This window comes from Silurus aristotelis (genome assembly GCF_946808225.1).
Source record: "Silurus aristotelis genome assembly, chromosome: 26".
NCBI lineage: Eukaryota > Metazoa > Chordata > Actinopteri > Siluriformes > Siluridae > Silurus > Silurus aristotelis.
This window is the reverse complement of record NC_139599.1, coordinates 15870272-15887825: the sequence shown is the minus strand read 5'-3', so window position 1 is coordinate 15887825 and position 17554 is coordinate 15870272. Positions and strand designations below refer to the sequence as shown.

Below are 17554 nucleotides of genomic sequence, written 5' to 3'. Positions count from 1 at the left end.
TGGTAAGACTCACTCCACTTCACTTTGGGCCACATCACACCATTCTGTCTTCAAACATAGTCGATAACAGAGCATGCTGTTCCTTCAATATTACAGTCATATTATCATCCCTGTGCTTTCGAATGATGTTTAATAAAGTCATAAAGAACATGATTTTTGGATGAGGTCAACATTATATTAATTGTCATAGTACTGTATTTCAGCATGGAAGCTCCAGTAGCTCAAAAAAAAACAAAAAAAAACAAGCGTTTGACAAAAGATGCTTTGGATGATCGACTACTTTTGACGCAAGGGTTTAAAGTTGAATTCATGTCAATGCATTCTTTTGAATACTGTAATAAAGAAGTGTGTGTGTGTGTGTGTGTGTGTGTGTGTGTGTGTGTGTGTGTGTGTGTGTGTGTGTGTGTGTGTGTGTGTGTGTGTGGCCACTTGCTTGGGCCCACTGCAAATGGTGTTGCTAGGCAACCCATCCTCAGCTACTACAGTCCCTAATGGAGCCTAAAGAAGAGCAGGGCAGGTGGAATGTACCATCACATCAGTGAAAGGGGGTGGGAATCACCAGTCTTGTACATTTACATTAGCTATAGTGCTGTATGCTGGTGTTGGTGGTTTAATGTTCAAATTTGAACTTGTACACCTCCCTCTACCTCCCTCCCTCCCTCCCTCCTTCTCTCTCTCCCTCCCTCCCTCCCTTTCTCTCTCTTATGTATGATGGTAATTACACCAGGTGTAATTAGGAGCGAGTGTCCTTGGGGTGGTTCCTCGGGTCCCGGGAGAGGAGGAGCACACAGTTCAATGGCACTCAAGCAGAGAAGAATTTAAATTAATGACAATGTGAAGTTATTTAGATGAAAAAAAAAATTAGACATGGGGTTGCAAAAGTGGGCAAGAGCACTGAAGGGGCGGGGCCACATAATTCTGATTCAAATAATGGTTACAAATACTATCTATCTATCTATCTATCTATCTATCTATCTATCTATCTATCTATCTATCTATCTATCTATCTATCTATCTATCTATCTATCTATCTATCTATCTTTACCCACAATATATACAGCAAATATACATATCTTTATAGGTGGCAAAACACACACACACACACACACACACACACACACACACACACACACACACACACACACACACACACACATATTTTGCCATGTATTGCCAATTAGGAGGAAACCTGAGAACCTACAAGGACACACACACACACACACACACACACACACACACACACACACACTAATGATCTAACCAAAGAGCTGTTGCATTGCATTGAAGAAATTAACTAATTGTCAGTATCTTATATTTCATGCATCAATACACACACATATTTGTTTATTCTGTTTCTGAGAACATGTTGAACGCGCTCCTACACTCTTCTACATTCTGTAGTGATACAAAGAAAAAAAAAAGGCGGAAAGAAATGAAAGTGTGTGGAGACTCGAAAAGCTCCCTTTTCCTTTTAAACGAGGGGGCGGTGTGATGGTTCGGTCTGTATAAAATGGGTGTGGTCGAATCTCACATAGGAGACGCTTGTAGGATATTTGACACTCCGAGCAGTCAGGATCAGCTGTGCAGATGTTTTGTTGTTTGTTTTAATCCGTAATCCCGGGGATTATTCGATTTAGCGCGTTACTCGGATTATGACGTAATAAAGATCCTTTTTTTTTATTTCCCCCAAAAACTCGGTTTTTTTTGGTCTCTGGCACTGGAGAACCTATGGGTGGCTCGCGCGCTCCACCGGCAAGATCAGCCAAGATTTATCCAAATTATTGGTATAATTATTAATAATATTAATATTAATCATAATATTGTCTTTACACGCGCGTGCACAGGATCCGATTATTGCGGCTTGATTTGAATAATTTATTCCGCGCAACGAAACAAGGATCGAAATAGAGAGAGAGAGAAAGAGAGAGAGAGAGAGAGAGAGAGAGAGAGAGAGAGAGAGAGAGAGGTAGCACAGCCCAAGCACCAGAGGAAGGAAGAAAGGAAGGAAGGAAGGAAGGAAGAAAGAAAGAAAGGAAGGAAGCGAGAACCAAAGAGGGGGAAAAAAGCGAGTTTTTTTTTAAACAGCTTGAATTTGGATTTATTACGTCATAAATTCCCCGCGAAAAAATCTATTGCGCAACCTTATTATTGAGAAAAGGCGCTCGAGGGGGACACAGGACACACTCCTTTGTGATTTTTCTCCATTTGGAGAAATGCAGTGATTTTATTTCTCTCCTTCCTCCTGCTGCTGCGTTATTGTTTTTTTTGCAGGCCTGCATGATTTACGGCCATCATGCGCGCTCAGGTCTGAATATTTCCCAAGGAAGAGAAGATCCGACAGAAGCGCTTCGTCAAGCTGTCAGCTCTTCAGTCGTCACGGATTTGGGCCGACAAGCTGAACCACCAGGTATGGTATAATGCACCCTGTGATGGGCCTTGAAGCATGAATAAGTGCATGCAAGGATCCTGGAGAGGAGATGATCTGCTGTAGGATGCAGGCCTGGTTCCTGTGCAGCTTCATCCTGCGTATAGGGAATTATCATGCTGCTGAAATGTCGCATTTGGATAAAGCTTTGTCATTGCAATAACATTTTTTTGCCTCCTCCATCCTCATGCGACAGGCCTACACTACACTACACTCTACACACACACACACACACACACACACACACACACACACACACACACTAAAGACCAGTCACGCTCCAAAGTCACTATTAGAACCATTAAATATTGCTGTTACGTTGCATTAATACAGTGTGTCTGAAGGTTACATCACTGATCTGTGTGGTCTTTAAACAATCCAATGACACACTCGGATTAAAAAAAAAGAAAAAAAAAGTGTAGATTGGATTTTTTCCTTTTTTGCAAAATGCATGACTGCTTTCATGTACACTATAATTACACTGTAACCAGATCGTTTATGCGATGCTCTAAGTATCCACAAGGGGGGGGTTTTCCCTTCGTCATATTTCTAGCTGTGTGCTTTCGAATTGAAAAGACCTCCAGTGCAGCAGGCGGCGCTGTTCAAATTTATATAACACTTGCCACGCCTACAGAAATATGATCGCTTGGGGAACGCCTCGTTTGTAATTGCTGAACAGTTATGTATTTTGATTGGGTAAAAGGTTTGTTTGACATACATTCAACGCCCTTTTGGTCCATACCATCTTGTTCTATGTAGAATTCTATAGAGAGGGCAACTTTTATGAAAAGACCTCTGTGGCTTTTTGGATTGAGATTTCTGTCTAATTACCCATTGGGTGGGGTGCCATTAGTTATGTCTCCAATCAATGGTCTAGCTTGTTCAGAGACCGGTGAAACCATTGCATGATGTACACAGGTTATGTGTTTTTTATCCTGTTATATCACATTATTGAGATTAAGAACTGAAATATACATTCAAGTGTTTGCGATAATGTCAGTACACAACTGGAAATCTGATTATCATCGTTCTTCCTCGTTCTTCCACACGAGTGATTCAAGAGAATCTACTCATTAATAAGGACCTCAAAGCACTTTTGTATTTCGCTCTAGATAAGGGTGTCTCCTTAAAGCCGTACATTTTAATATTGTTTATTATGTGACCCAACTGTGGGAGCGGTTGCTCTTTGGTTAAGATGTTGGGCATCTGATAGGAAGGTTGTGAGTTTAAATCCGAGCATCTGGGCCCTTCAGTGAGGCCCCTATGCATCAGTTGCTCTGCATAATGGTGTCTGGTAAATACCCTAAATGTTGTATATTATGTAACACACATGTTTGTGCGGTTGCTCTTTGATTAAGGATGTTGGGCTTGTGGTAGGAAGGATGTGAGTTAAAATCCGAGCATCTGGTCCCTTCAGTGAGGCCCCTACCCATCAGTTGCTCTGGATAATGGGGTCTGGTAAATGGCGTAAATATTGCGTAGCATGTAACACATCTATTGGATGAGCAATAGCTCTTTTGTCAAGACGTTAGACATCTGATTGGTAGGGAGTGAGTTTGAGTTTGAGCATCTGGGCCCTTAAAAAAGGCCCCTATAACCATTAGTTGCTCTGGATAATGATGTTTTGCAAATGCTGTAAATGTAACATACCTGATTGTACTTATGCAGCCTCCAGGAATTATACTTGGCTTTTTACTAGAAGAAAAAAGGCCGTCCAAGGCCTGGACTGTGTTGGTGTAGGGCTATAAAGTTATCTAAGTACTGCGTGACAGTTTTATTTATGTAAAAGTCCTGGGCGAGTTTCTAGTCTGTTACTTTGAGCGTTCAAGCCTTCGCTTGTTCCCCATGCAAAACGCTCATACAGCGCAAATCCCTTAACGGGAAATATGCAAATCCGAGAGGCGTACGGCGGTCTCCGATTGGCCCGGCAGCTGCGGGTGGATTTGAATGCACCCACAAACTAATCCAACCAAAAGAAATATCAGCTGATCCTATTTTAGTGTCTGCGTGCAAAATTCAGAAGAACACAACGAACGATATGGCAGTTCATTTTGGATAAAGTTAGCGACTGGACAGTTGAACAAAGGGCACGTTTCAGCACCTGGTATTGGTGTAATGAGTGGATTGGTGTAATGACATAACAAGGTTTTATATATATATTTTTACGGCTTGAGAAAAAAGTGGGACCCAAGATTGCAGGACTTTAACTTCATTTTGATTCACCTCTAAAGGGTAAGAACTGAAAGCTATAATATTGGCTAATATAAAATAGCTTTTTAAATCTCATCCTCATTCATTCATTCATTTTCTCCCGCTTATCCGTAATTCGGGTCGCGGGGGAAGCAGTCTAAGCAGGCCCCCGCCTTCGACTGCTGCCCAATCCTCACAGCACCGTCCCTTACGGTCCCTCCTGCAGGTGGTGAGCCCACGGGAAGGCGGCCCCACGTCACTCCGACGTCACGGACCTTGATATTTCTCACGGACCTTGATATTTCGCTTTTTAAGGCTTGGAAAGTTTTTTAAATCTTATTTACCTTTTTGGATCAGAACAAAATACTAGAAACCATAACTATATATATATATGGAGAAATGTATAGGGACACCTGATTTTTCAGTCATATGCGGTTCTTTTAGCACAGAGTTGGAATTGGGCAGGACGTCTTTGGATCTGTTAGCATGTAATTCTGCTTTCACTTGAGACCCAAACCTGTTCCAACATGACGATGCACCTGTTCGCAAAAAGCCGGCTCCATGAAGATCTGCTTTACATGGGTTGGAAGTGTGTGGAACATCTCCTGCGATGAAGGAGATCCAACACTATTGAAAACATTTTGGATTAATTTGGTTTTTGATGACTGCACCCCAGGCCTCCTCACCTCACCTCCATCCGTATCTGACTTTACTAACACCCTTGTGGATGAATAGATCTCGCACAAATCTCCACAAGCACACACCAAGTGGAACATCTTCCCATAAGTGGAGCTTATTATAACAGCAGACTAAATATGGAATGAGAAGATCAAAAAGCACATACTCAAAACTTATGCTCAGGTGCCCACACCTTTTGTGTATAAATATATATATATAGTGGGTTTTTTTTGAGTAATGTTAGTCTCTTTAGGGTTAGTCTCTTTAGAAGTGGCCTCTGAAACTGACAGATTCCACGTTTATCCATTAGACGAGGTGAAAGTGGCCACTGCTCGCTTCCTTCTCGCTCCAAAAGCACAAATTGCACTCTAAAGACAACAGCGGCAGGACCTGCGCATTAAATATTAAATATTAACAACAGTAGTGCATTGTATTACGCATTTACGCACCATTAATAAATCCCAGATGAGCTTTTTTTTCGTTACAGTTCTCATGCCTTCGGAAAAATTGCTACGTAAAAAAAATCGATCGAAGCCTTTGATTAAATCTGATTCGAATGTGAATGAGCTTGAAAAACATGTAAATAAACACATTTCAAGATAATGATAGTTCTAAGGTTTGGTAACAAAACCAAGTTTGATATCCGAGGAAATTACGCATACCTAACAAAAGTATTAAATATGGACTAAAGTATGGGACACACGACTTTTTCGGCCATATGTGGTTCTTCTCCGGAATGTTCCCACAAAGTCGGAGGCACACAATTGTTTAGAACGTCTTTGGATGCTGTAGAAATACATTTTGCCTTCACTTGAACTAGGAGACCCAAATTTGTGGGGTTAAGGGCCCTGCTCAGGGGCCAAGCAATGGCTGGTTGGTGGGTTCTGGGATTGGAACTCACAACCTTCTGATCACAAGTCAACATCTTATTCACTGAGACACCAATTTCCATTATATTATTATTGGAATTTATTTATGCCTCATACATTTGATGGTTTATAGTTTGATCTCATTCTGTAGAACATCAGCGTTATTAATCTATCATTCATATTAAGGCTGAAACGTCTTTCCAAGCCGTGGCGTTATACAGATATAATGAATCAGATTCCAGCATTCAACTGCACTCTGCTACAAGCACTGGCTTTTTACTATGTAGGATTGGAATAGTTCAGTTAAGAAGCAGCTTTTAAAAAAATTTTGTAATTGTTATAATTTTTTTTTTACATGAATACAACTAACGCAATATTAACACTTCAATCAGTGATCAATGATCGTATTTATTTTGTATTCGATGTAAAATCATCTTATTTGAGCAACAATTTTGGGCGTGTCACACGAATATGTAAATTAGACACTAATGGGCGAGAAATTGTTTCCATGCAGCTGAAGCCGATTCGTCCGGAGCGGCAACGTTTTTTTGTCTTTCGTAGCCGGACACAGACTTGGTAGTGTGTATACCGTGTACTTTGTGATGTCTGCGTAAGCTTGATCAATCAAAGTCAATATTTTGATTTATTGTTGTGTTAAAATAGACTCCATTTAAAAATCGTCTTGTATCCGATTCGGTAAAAACAGCTTAGCTCGCTAATTTTTTTTTCCGGTTCGCAGGTGGTTGCGCAAAAGACTGAGGTGAAAAGTTAAAGGTCATTTCAAGATGAGCGAGCTGGAGCAGCTCCGACAGGAGGCCGAGCAGCTGAAGAACCAGATACGAGTAAGAGAAACCCACGCAATTACGAATAACACAATATATGATAGCGATAACGATACACTTCTGACGATCATTAATTGTTTTGTTTTTTTTAACGGAATAATCTTTAAATCTTTTTTTTTTTGTTCTTACAGGATGCAAGGAAAGCATGTGGAGACTCTACACTTACTCAGGTAAAGCTCATATGCTGTGTACCTACAGTGGGTGAGCACATTGATGCTGATTAGGTTTTACAGAGTCATATACAGCAATACCACGTGAACTTGTCTGCCGCAGAACTCGTAAAAAATTCAATACACATTATGACCCATTATTTTCATCCAAAGCGTGTTTTTTTTTTACGTTAGAACCCATGATTTAGGATTCAAATGCACATAACGTGGTTAAAATGCTACCAACAAAAGGCAAAATTAAGGAGAACAATGGAAGTGAAAAACGAGAGTCACGTATGGGGGCGGTATGAATACGACTCAAATTGCTGCTATGTACAACATTCCGAGAACGACAATCTGGACAATGGTGAAAAATAAGGAAGCGAATGTTATTTTATATACAGTATCTGACTTCAGGATACTGTATTCATCTACTGAAATTTTTACTCGAAATTTTGAGGAACCTATAAAAGCGTTACCTCATCGATTTCTTGGTGAATATGACCAGAATGCGTAGCTTGTCGTGGTACTGGAAAAGCAATCCTTCAACGTCAAGACTTTCCTGAGGTAGAAAACAGCAGCCACGCCCTTCCATCAATATTTAATAGACATCTCCAAACAGAAAACCTAGAAAACCTCTACAAGATGCTGTGGATTAATAGTAATAAAAGAAATAATAAAAATAATAATTTTTTAGAACTAATAATCAACACCAGCTTTTTGGCAAGAATCACCTAGACATGTAATATAGATGATTTTTAACCTATATGAGTGCGTGTGTGTGTAGATAACAGCAGGACTGGACCCTGTGGGAAGGATTCAGATGAGGACAAGGCGCACTCTCAGAGGTCATTTAGCCAAAATCTACGCCATGCACTGGGGCTCCGACTCCAGGTAGGACTTTTTTATTGTAATGTTCGAGTCATTCTCCTGGTGATGTTTTTTTTGCACAAAGCTAGCTCTATGAAGATATGACGTACATGGTTTGGAAGTGTGTGGAAGATCTCCTGCCATAGAACTCTTTTGGAATGAATTGTTCATGCTGACTGTACCCCAGGACTCCTCACCTCACCTACATCAGTAGAGGACTTTACTAACAAATGTCTAAATTAGGACAAATCTCCACAACATCTGGTGGAAAATCTTCCCAGAAGAGTGGAGCTTATTATAAGAGCAAATGGGGAGTTAATGTAGAATGGTATATACAAAAAGCACATACCAATCTTATGCTCAGGTGTCCACAAACTCTTATAGTCCATTCAGTATATTGCACTGTGATTTCACCCCACCGTGTGCACGTCCTTTTGAAATGATGGACTTTGGATGCTTGCGCCATCAGTGAACATCAGTGAAAATCTTTAATTGGTTGATGTGGTCAGGGTTGTAATTGTTGTCTTTATCCACTAGAGGATGCTGTTTATAATCAGTGTTTCCTTTTTAGGCTTCTGGTGAGCGCATCTCAAGATGGCAAACTCATCGTCTGGGACAGTTACACCACTAACAAGGTACAGCGAGACAATCCAAAATAATCAGAAATAAGTGTTAATGCCGACGATGCCACGCCCTGTGCCTGGTACACTTCATACACTCCCTTCATACACTCCACATAATCCATTTTACAAGTAGCTGTTCAGCCCGATGTGTTTGTAAGATTTTAAAAGTGTCGTGATTGGACAGATCCATGCCATCCCGCTGCGCTCGTCGTGGGTGATGACGTGCGCCTACGCTCCGTCTGGAAACTTCGTAGCCTGCGGCGGTCTGGACAACATCTGTTCCATCTACAGCCTGAAGACCCGCGAGGGCAACGTGCGCGTCAGCCGAGAGCTCCCTGGACACACGGGTACGTGCACAGCTGGATTTTAAAGGCCATCAAACTGGCGTTCCTGCCGCTAAAGCAGATTGACTCAGCATTTTTTATGCGTTAGATTATCGGCTTTAGGTTGAAATGTTGGACAAACTCCATGATAGCTTGTTTTTTCTTCAGGTTACCTTTCTTGCTGTCGCTTCATCGATGACAATCAGATCATCACAAGTTCAGGAGACACCACCTGGTACGTTAAATTGTGATTTGTAGTTGTCTGGACTCTTACAGCTAGTGGCAGTCAGGGGAATAGTTTGCTGTTTTGGTAAAAGACTTACGTCAGGACACTTAGTTTCAAATCCTGACAATGCGACGGCCGTCACAGCGTGTGTAGCCAATCATGGCTGCTTTATTAGCTTGTGTATGTGGAAGAGGGCAGATAGCACTTTTATGCAACAGCTTCATAGGTCTTGGCACAACCTCAAGAATGGATGATGTACCCTTTGAAGGAAGTAGTGTATAATGAGGATCCCTGCAGAAGAAATCGCTCAGCGGGGGGTAAAACCCAAGACGGCATTAGAGAAACGCTGTTTTTTGTAATAAGATAGTGCTGCAGGTCTTGATTAAAATAATTTGTATTAAGCATTTATGATGTAAGTGAATGCTTTGTGTGTGTGTTTCAGCGCTCTATGGGACATTGAGACGGGCCAGCAGACCACGCTGTTCTCCGGTCACAGCGGCGACGTGATGAGTTTGTCTCTGTCCCCTGATTTGCGCACGTTCATTTCGGGCGCGTGTGACGCCTCCATCAAACTGTGGGACGTCAGAGACAGCATGTGCAGGCAGACGTTTACGGGCCACGAGTCCGACATCAACGCCGTGTGTGTGAGTACACCGCCCCAACCGGTACTCCCACGCAAAATAATTACGCAGCAAAACGATTTCGCTCATTTGATGCACTTTTGCACGTGTTCAGTTCTTCCCCAGTGGCAGCGCTTTCGCCACCGGTTCGGATGACGCCACGTGCCGCCTGTTCGACTTGCGTGCGGACCAGGAGCTCGGCCTTTACTCGCACGACAACATAATCTGCGGCATCACATCGGTGGCGTTCTCGCGCTCGGGACGCCTGCTGCTCGCCGGCTACGACGACTTCAACTGCAACATCTGGGACGCCATGAAAGGAGACCGTGCAGGTAGAACACCTCTATTGAAAGACTATCGGTAAATCGGAATAACTAGGAGACACGATTTCACTTCAAGCCAGTCAGGACGATAGTAGGGGTGTCCCCAACTAAGGATTTACATATGAGGTGGTATCAAAACATTTCGAGACTCGCTCTGTTTTAAAGAAAGTACTTTATTCATCCATGTTTACACACTATCACCTTCAAAATAGTCCCCTTGCACAGCAGCGCCCCCCAGCGTTCTTGCCACTTCTGGAATGTGTCCTGGAAGTCACCTTTTTGAAGTGTGACATGCACCTTCTGCGATTCACGCCAGATCTTTGCAATGGTGTCAAAACGGCGACCTTTATCTTCAGGAAGAGGGCGGAGACCGCAGGTGCCAAATCTGGCGAGTAGGGTGGGTGTGGAAGTGAGATCATGCGGATTGTTCCCTGACGATCATCCAGCGATGTTCTTTCGCTCTTAAAGCATGCGTCCCACTCTGAATACCTCGAACGACTCATTGCAGCATTGCCGTATGTCAAACATGCTGCCCAGTTTCATGCACAATTCCACGTTGGCTCCATGCTCTAACTTGCTGTCCACGATGAAATCGCAGACGTGGTAACACACGTGGTCAGCATAGCACCAGTTAGCACCACTAGTCTCGAAAACCTTTTGATATCGCCTTATAGTTTTGTATAGTATAGAATTGTCAGGTCATGCCTGTAGTCGACTGGTAGTCAGTTTTATTCGTATGTAATTAAATTATATAACCAAAATAGCATGATCCCCGTTTCATAATATATTTGCGAAAGACTTGAGTATTTGGGGTCACCCCTAGATGCGGAGAAAGTTAGGTCTAGACAGATTCAGGTTCCGTGGTTCAGTCTGATCATCTGCATGTCCAAATCTATGCCACAGTGTTTAACCTGTCGCTTTCCTGACAGGTGTCCTGGCCGGCCATGACAATCGGGTGAGCTGCCTCGGTGTGACCGATGACGGCATGGCTGTCTCCACTGGCTCCTGGGACAGCTTCCTCAAGATCTGGAACTGACATCTCTATCTCTCTCACACACACATGCATATACATATACACACACACACACACACACACACATTACCACACACTGTATGCCTGTTTTATTGTATATATAAACCCACACACACACACACACACACACACACACACCACACTCAGACGCATATTGTACATAATATATAATGCCAACTAGGTATCTTGAGTTGTTTACTATGGTAATTGCTTTGTATACATAACCGCACCTGAATCTGTACACCAGTTACTGTGGATGCAGGTCACAGGTTTGACCCACTGAAGCTAAACACGAATGTTCTTTATCTCTCTCCTACACACACACACACACACACACACACACACACACACACACAATGTTGGCAGAGGACTTAAACCACAATGTAGAATACCCACAATCACGCTCCTGAGTGACTCATAAAACACACTCAGAGAGAAAAAGCCGAACGGTTTGTATTTATGTTTATTGAAACACGCCCTTGGAAAAAGTAAAAGAAAAAAAAAAAAGAGAGAGGAGCGCCGACTCTTTTTAGGGCCGTTTGTGGGGTTTTAATGTGCATTTCCTTTTTAAACTGTTTTTTTTTTGTTTTTGTTTGAAATGTCGCTAATTTAGTTACATGACAGTTAAACCTGGCGATGTTACGAACGCAGTCTTGCTGACGTAGCTAATCGCTTAAGGGAAGAACAATAGGGGGTGGTGGGGGGGTGTGTTGACTAGCTTCATAAATTGTAGTCAACAACCGAGGATCGTAGCCATTAGCAGTTATGTCAGCTTCATACAAAGCAATGGCAAAATATAGCCGTGGGCGGCGATCAAGGGGTTGAAGCACCATGCATTTGTCCGAATAAATTAGATATCCATAGCCATGTGGGGGAAAGTAAGAGCTGAGTGGTTAAGGATCTAGGTTATTGGTCAGAAGGTCATGGGTTCACGCCCCAGCATCAACCAAGCTGCTACTTTGTGGGTTTGATCCCCAGAGTTGCCAATCTGCCACTCTTGGGCCCTTCAACAAGGCACTTAACCATCTGGGTTACTTATCGGAAGGTCGTGGGTTTAAGCACCAGAATCGCCAAGCTGCCACTGATGGGATCTTTAAGCAAAGCTCTTAACCTTCAGGGCTGCTGAAGCTCTGCTCTGAGTTACTGATTGAAAGGTTATGGGTTCAAGACCCAGAGTGGCCAATTTGCCACTCTTGGGCCCTTGACCCCTAGAGGCTGCTGAATCCCTGTGCTCTGGGTTACTGATTGAATGTTTGGGGGTTTGAGCCCCAGTATGACCAAGCTGACACTCTTGGGCTCTTGAGCAAGGCCCTTATCCCTCAAAGGCTGCCGAATCTCAGTGTTCACATATGCGGCTGTAATGTATCTATGACAAGTCTCTCTCTAATATGCATGCAGTCGGTTATCTGCCACGGTTCCCCCACCGCACCCATGATCAGGGCATCATGAAGAAGGCTTCTTCCGAGCTCACTGTAGGATACAGCATCTTCTAAATCGGTGAAAAACTAACAGTCTCCTACTTGGTGCTTGGACCCCTGAAATCGCCGGGCTAGAATGTTGCCCAGAAAGAACAGGGACAGAATTATTTCCCCCTCAAATATTGCAATATTATTGTAATTCAGTATCGGCACATGCTTAACGTAATACAGATGTTGTGACATCGTATTAAAAAAAAAAAAAAAAGCACGGAGGAACAGAAGCATGTGGTTTGAACGACACGATTTTCCTTCCAGACTGAAAACGTTTGAAAACTAGACGCCTGTTGCATACACAGTACTTTTGTTTTGTTTATATTCTGATTTTCTATGCTTATTTTATTCATGTTTTCCCTGCGTGCCTCAGATAACACTGTAAGGACAATAAATAAAAGTTGAAGTGAAAAAGAAATCAATCAATAAATACAGAAATAACACTCTGTTTTTAGACATTCGTTCAAAAGAAATAAAGCCAGGCAGAAAAAAACAAAACCCACACACGATTTTCTTTTTTTCTTAAAACTGATATCAAGATATATTTTTTTTTATTATTATTTTCAAACAATCCTGTAGTTAAGACATTACAGATGTATGATTTCATCCCGAAACACTGAAACTGAAAACCGTCAGGTCGTCAAAATCGTTTGCTCTCGAAAGTAAACACACTCCAGAAAAAAAATCTAAATAAAAAAAATCAAATATCTACTTATTCGTTCATTTGAAAAGAGGATAACATTGAAGGAAAAAAAAATGTAAAACAATTATATATATATAGGGAGAAAAAAAAGATAGGAATAATTATTAACCCATCACAGAGGATATCGACTTTATATAGACTTTCTACTGTCCTTTGACCTCTCCTGGTTATGCAATCAGAATCAACCAAAGATGTCCCCCCTAGACACACACACACACACACACACACACACACACACACATACATACACACACACTAACCAAATTGACTAAATCAATCAGGGGGTAATATATAACTATTACTATAGGATCAAGTCTAATAGCATGAAAAGGAGGCGACACACACACACACACACACACACACACACACACACACACACTCTCTCGCTACCTGAAACACAACCGGTCACATGACCCACACACAAAATTCCTGATTGGTTCATCACTGTGGAAAAAAAGCCGCGACTCAGGAGAAGGGTTGCAAAATTTTTGGAATTTTCCAACCTGGAAACTTTCTATGGGAATAAATGGGAATAAACAAAATTGCAGGTAACAGAGAACCTAAATGTAGTTGGAATAAAAATGTAAAAAAAAACCTTGCAGGATAATTTTGGTTAAAACAACCAGATTTAATGTGATTTCAGTTAAATTTCTACTTGCACATTCATCAATCACATGCACACCATTTCTTGAATCCTGCACGTCAAAAAACGTCCATCTTGGCGAGTGTTCACGTAAATAACAAATATTACATACATGTATATTTCAATGTGCCAAAAATGATACTAACAATTAAATCAAAGTCAAACATGTCATTTTTTCAAAAATCTATTGCGTGGCTGCATGTGAACTTCTGAAAAAACAAAATGTTGAGATTTATGTTTGTATATGATACATTTCCCAAAATTTCTAAATAAATTCCCTTAAATTCCTGGTAATTGGCAACTTTGAATATTTCCAAAATTCCCCAGATGTTTCTGGAAAATTATTTGTATTAAATCCCCTCCAGAAGACCACTGGGGTCGAAGCCACTAAATCAGCCTGAGAATTAAACAGCGCGATTTAAAAAAAAAAAAACGACATTTGTGCACGTATGCAGAAAGGGGGCGCCGCAGAGTAGCCCGTCATACCACAACCTCGTCATCGTCGTTGTAAAAAAGTATGCTGTAAACACATATGGAATCCGCACGTGACCCGGTAGACGTTATGACATCACCGTGACCTAAATATGGCGTCACGAAGGTAAATCGCACTGCGCCGTCTGAGCGCCGGAAAAACTGCGCCATCTTAACCTGGATCGTATCCTCTACTATTTATCTGACATACGTTGGTGGTATCTACGTCGTTATCGTGCTGTGTTGTGTCTGCGTGATGCTAAATGAAAAAAGGGAAAATCTCTGAAGGAACGGTGAAAGATCTTACGTACAATTATATGGTCCATACAATCTCCCAAAAAAAATTAGAAGTGTTTTTTTTTTTTTTTCGTCCTAACTCTAATCCTCCTCCTCATTTTCTCTTCTGGAGAATCATGAACAGTACATACTTGGTTCAAAAATAGCTCGCCTATTCACACATACACGCACCCACGCTCGCGCTTTTATAAAGCACACAGAGCGAGTGAATGAGAGAGAGCAAGAGAGAGAGAGCGAGAGAGAGAGAGAGAGAGGCATCAGTGCAGTCTCCTAACTGAATCACAGCACGGCGAAAACAGAAAATATACATTGTGCTTCAAAACGTCATTATGGCCGCCCCCGAGGCGTTACGGAGAAAAATGCGATCGCTCGCTACGTTTGCGAAGTGTACGCCCCCTAGCTCGCGTGGAGTAAAATAACCCTCGGGTGATCGATTACATTTCACAGAGTACACTTTCATAATAAACTCTCGGTATCTTAAACCGTTTATAGAACATCCTCTCGTTAAAACTATTCGGATCTATAGATATATTTAGATATAGACTTATAAATTATTTAAAAATAAATCTTTTTAGACAGTGGGGAAAAAATTTCTGCATCTGCTAAACATTTGGTACGAAATGCTCCGGACGAAAGCGATCGAGAAAGACGAGATTCTGGAAGTGGTGTGTGCGAAGACGGGGGGGGGGATTCGCTACATCACGACGCATGGAAGCGAATCCTCACCATGGCAACCCAAACCTTTACAGCCAAGGGTCGGAAACTTAAAGCTCACAAACGAGAGAGCGAGAGAGAGAGAGAGAGAGAGAGAGAGAGAGAGAGAGAGAGAGGGAGAGAGGGAGAGAGAGGTCTATTTATATATATATATATATATATATAGCACGAGAGAGAGACAGATCTATATTTATCTATCTACCTATCCATCCATCAATGTATATGTGGGTGTGTATAGATAGATAGATAGATAGATAGATAGATAGATAGATAGAGCACAATATGGATACAGAATGAAAATAAAACATCTCGTTGTGTAATTGATTTCAAATTTAACAATTGATTATAGAATTTCAGAGTTCAGGACAAATGAATATTCAAAATATTCACCAGGTCTTGATGATGTGTTGATTATTCACTTATCACACTGCCTTCACTCACTAAAGCACAACTAAACTAGTGGAAGCGATTATATTGAGTTCACAATTAAACCTAATTCAGCATGAACTACAGAAAAAAGAAGGGAAGGAGAAAAGAAAAGTTGTTTCCTGTATGAAAGGACGATATTTTCAGGTTTTTACGTTCAGTGTGCAACGATATAGAAAAAAAATCTATAAAAATATCCAGCTTCTGTTTCGTTTGATCGGAATCTCAGTTCATCCTGTTCGAGGTGTCCTTCCCAGGTGGAGGCTCCCGACCCGGGCCTCTCTACACGGGTAAAAATATCACGACCTGCTTTCATTTTTGGGGTGAGGAGCTTCCCAGATGCGATGGCTTTTTTTTTTTTTTTTTTTTTTAGGGGCCTGAACTTAACGTCAGTTTAAGTGCACTTTCTTGACACGAGATACGTCTCTGATTGCACCGGCTTTATTTATTTCTACTTCCTCCCTGAACTAGTTATGTAATTAGGGGGTGGAGTTCGGTGAGGCATATTACTCAAAAAAAAAAAAAATAAAATACACTCTTACAGCATTCTTTGCTGACACACACACATGCATACACAACCCACAAAAACATCCACAACCCGGCTCCAAGGCACTGCTATATAACGGTAAACATGGCAGTTCATATGTGTGTGTGTGTGTGTGTGTGTTTGGGGGGGGGGGGGGGGGGGGGGGTTAGGGATCCTCCCCAAACGCTAATAAAAAAAGTTTACTGAACACAAAATGGACGTGTGTGTGTGTGTGTGTGTGTGTGTGTGTGTGTGTGTGTGAAAAACTAAATAATTAAAAGTAGTACATCGTTAAAGTCTAAACAGTGGATTACATTTCCCACTATGTACATTTCAGTGTATTGGAGGTAAAAATAATAATAATAATAAAAAAAAAACTCACTTCCTGCTTTAGTTTTGCCTTTGAACTAATTACTAATGGAAATACACTGCATGACCAAAGGTTTTGGGACAAACGACTTTTCCAGCCATATGTGGTTCTTCCCCCAAACTGTTACCACCATGTTGGAGGCACACAATTGTGTTTTGGATGGTAGTTTGAAATTCTCTTAGGAGAAGTAGGAGACCCAAACCTGCTCCACCATGATGATGCAACTGTGCACAAAACCACCTCCATGCTGAACTGCTTTCCAATGGGTTAGAAATGTGTATAAGATCCGAGTTCAAATCCTATTGAACACCTTTAGGATACAGACATCAGTATGGTACCGGACTTTATGGATGAGCACAAATCTCCATCAAAATCTATGAAACATCTTCCCAGAAGAGTGGAGTCTCTTATAACAGCAGATGAAGACGCTCCATGGGATAGGGGGAAGAAAAAAAAAAGTACATACCAATCTTATAGTCATTTGTCCACAAACATTTGTCCATATAGTGTATTTATATATTAAAAAAGAAAAAAAGAAAAAAATCTCAAGACTTCACACATTTGCTTTTAAATCCCACTGATTATCTGATCGGTTTCATTTGAGTACAATTTTATACGTTCCTAATTTATCCAAGATGGCCGCTCACGATCACCCTGAAATGCTTCGACACCGAGATGTTTCTACGTGTAGTTCGATTCAATTTACATCCGTTTCATCTATAGTATATTACAGAGCGAATATATGAGGTGGTATCACCTCACAT

The 17554-nt window shown here is 41.4% G+C and overlaps 1 protein-coding gene and 2 long non-coding RNA genes across 4 annotated transcripts; 2 read left to right on the top strand and 1 right to left on the bottom strand.

Moving 5' to 3' along the window:
• The first annotated feature begins 1435 nt into the window (after nt 1–1435).
• On the top strand, nt 1436–14489 carry gnb2 (guanine nucleotide binding protein (G protein), beta polypeptide 2). 2 transcript variants are annotated; one of them, XM_083530857.1, is made up of 10 exons: nt 1436–2407; nt 6902–7004; nt 7136–7174; nt 7941–8047; nt 8595–8658; nt 8831–8993; nt 9138–9204; nt 9638–9839; nt 9931–10147; nt 11068–14489. In XM_083530857.1, the coding sequence occupies exons 2-10, from the start codon at nt 6948–6950 to the stop codon at nt 11172–11174; spliced, it is 1023 nt and encodes a 340-aa protein (XP_083386983.1). In that variant the 5' UTR covers nt 1436–2407; nt 6902–6947; the 3' UTR covers nt 11175–14489. The 2 variants fall into 2 exon arrangements, with proteins under 2 accessions (XP_083386983.1, XP_083386984.1); XM_083530858.1 differs by lacking the exon at nt 1436–2407 and adding an exon at nt 4211–4657.
• LOC310720373 lies at nt 2071–6440 on the bottom strand. The gene is made up of 2 exons (XR_014531719.1): nt 4960–6440; nt 2071–4713 (listed from the first exon to the last, which is right to left on the bottom strand). It is a non-coding gene; the product is annotated as an uncharacterized lncRNA (long non-coding RNA).
• Nucleotides 14490–15726: 1237 nt separating the features above from the next.
• LOC310720369 lies at nt 15727–16671 on the top strand. The gene is made up of 2 exons (XR_014531716.1): nt 15727–16553; nt 16591–16671. It is a non-coding gene; the product is annotated as an uncharacterized lncRNA (long non-coding RNA).
• Nucleotides 16672–17554: the final 883 nt, after the last annotated feature.

Coding starts and splice junctions, on each gene's coding strand:
- gnb2 (XM_083530857.1), top strand. CDS start 6,948: ATGAGCGAGCTGGAGCAGCTCCGACAGGAGGCCGAGCAGCTGAAGAAC. Junction 7,005..7,135: donor AGCTGAAGAACCAGATACGA/GTAAGAGAAACC, acceptor TTGTTCTTACAG/GATGCAAGGAAAGCATGTGG. Junction 8,048..8,594: donor CACTGGGGCTCCGACTCCAG/GTAGGACTTTTT, acceptor TTTCCTTTTTAG/GCTTCTGGTGAGCGCATCTC.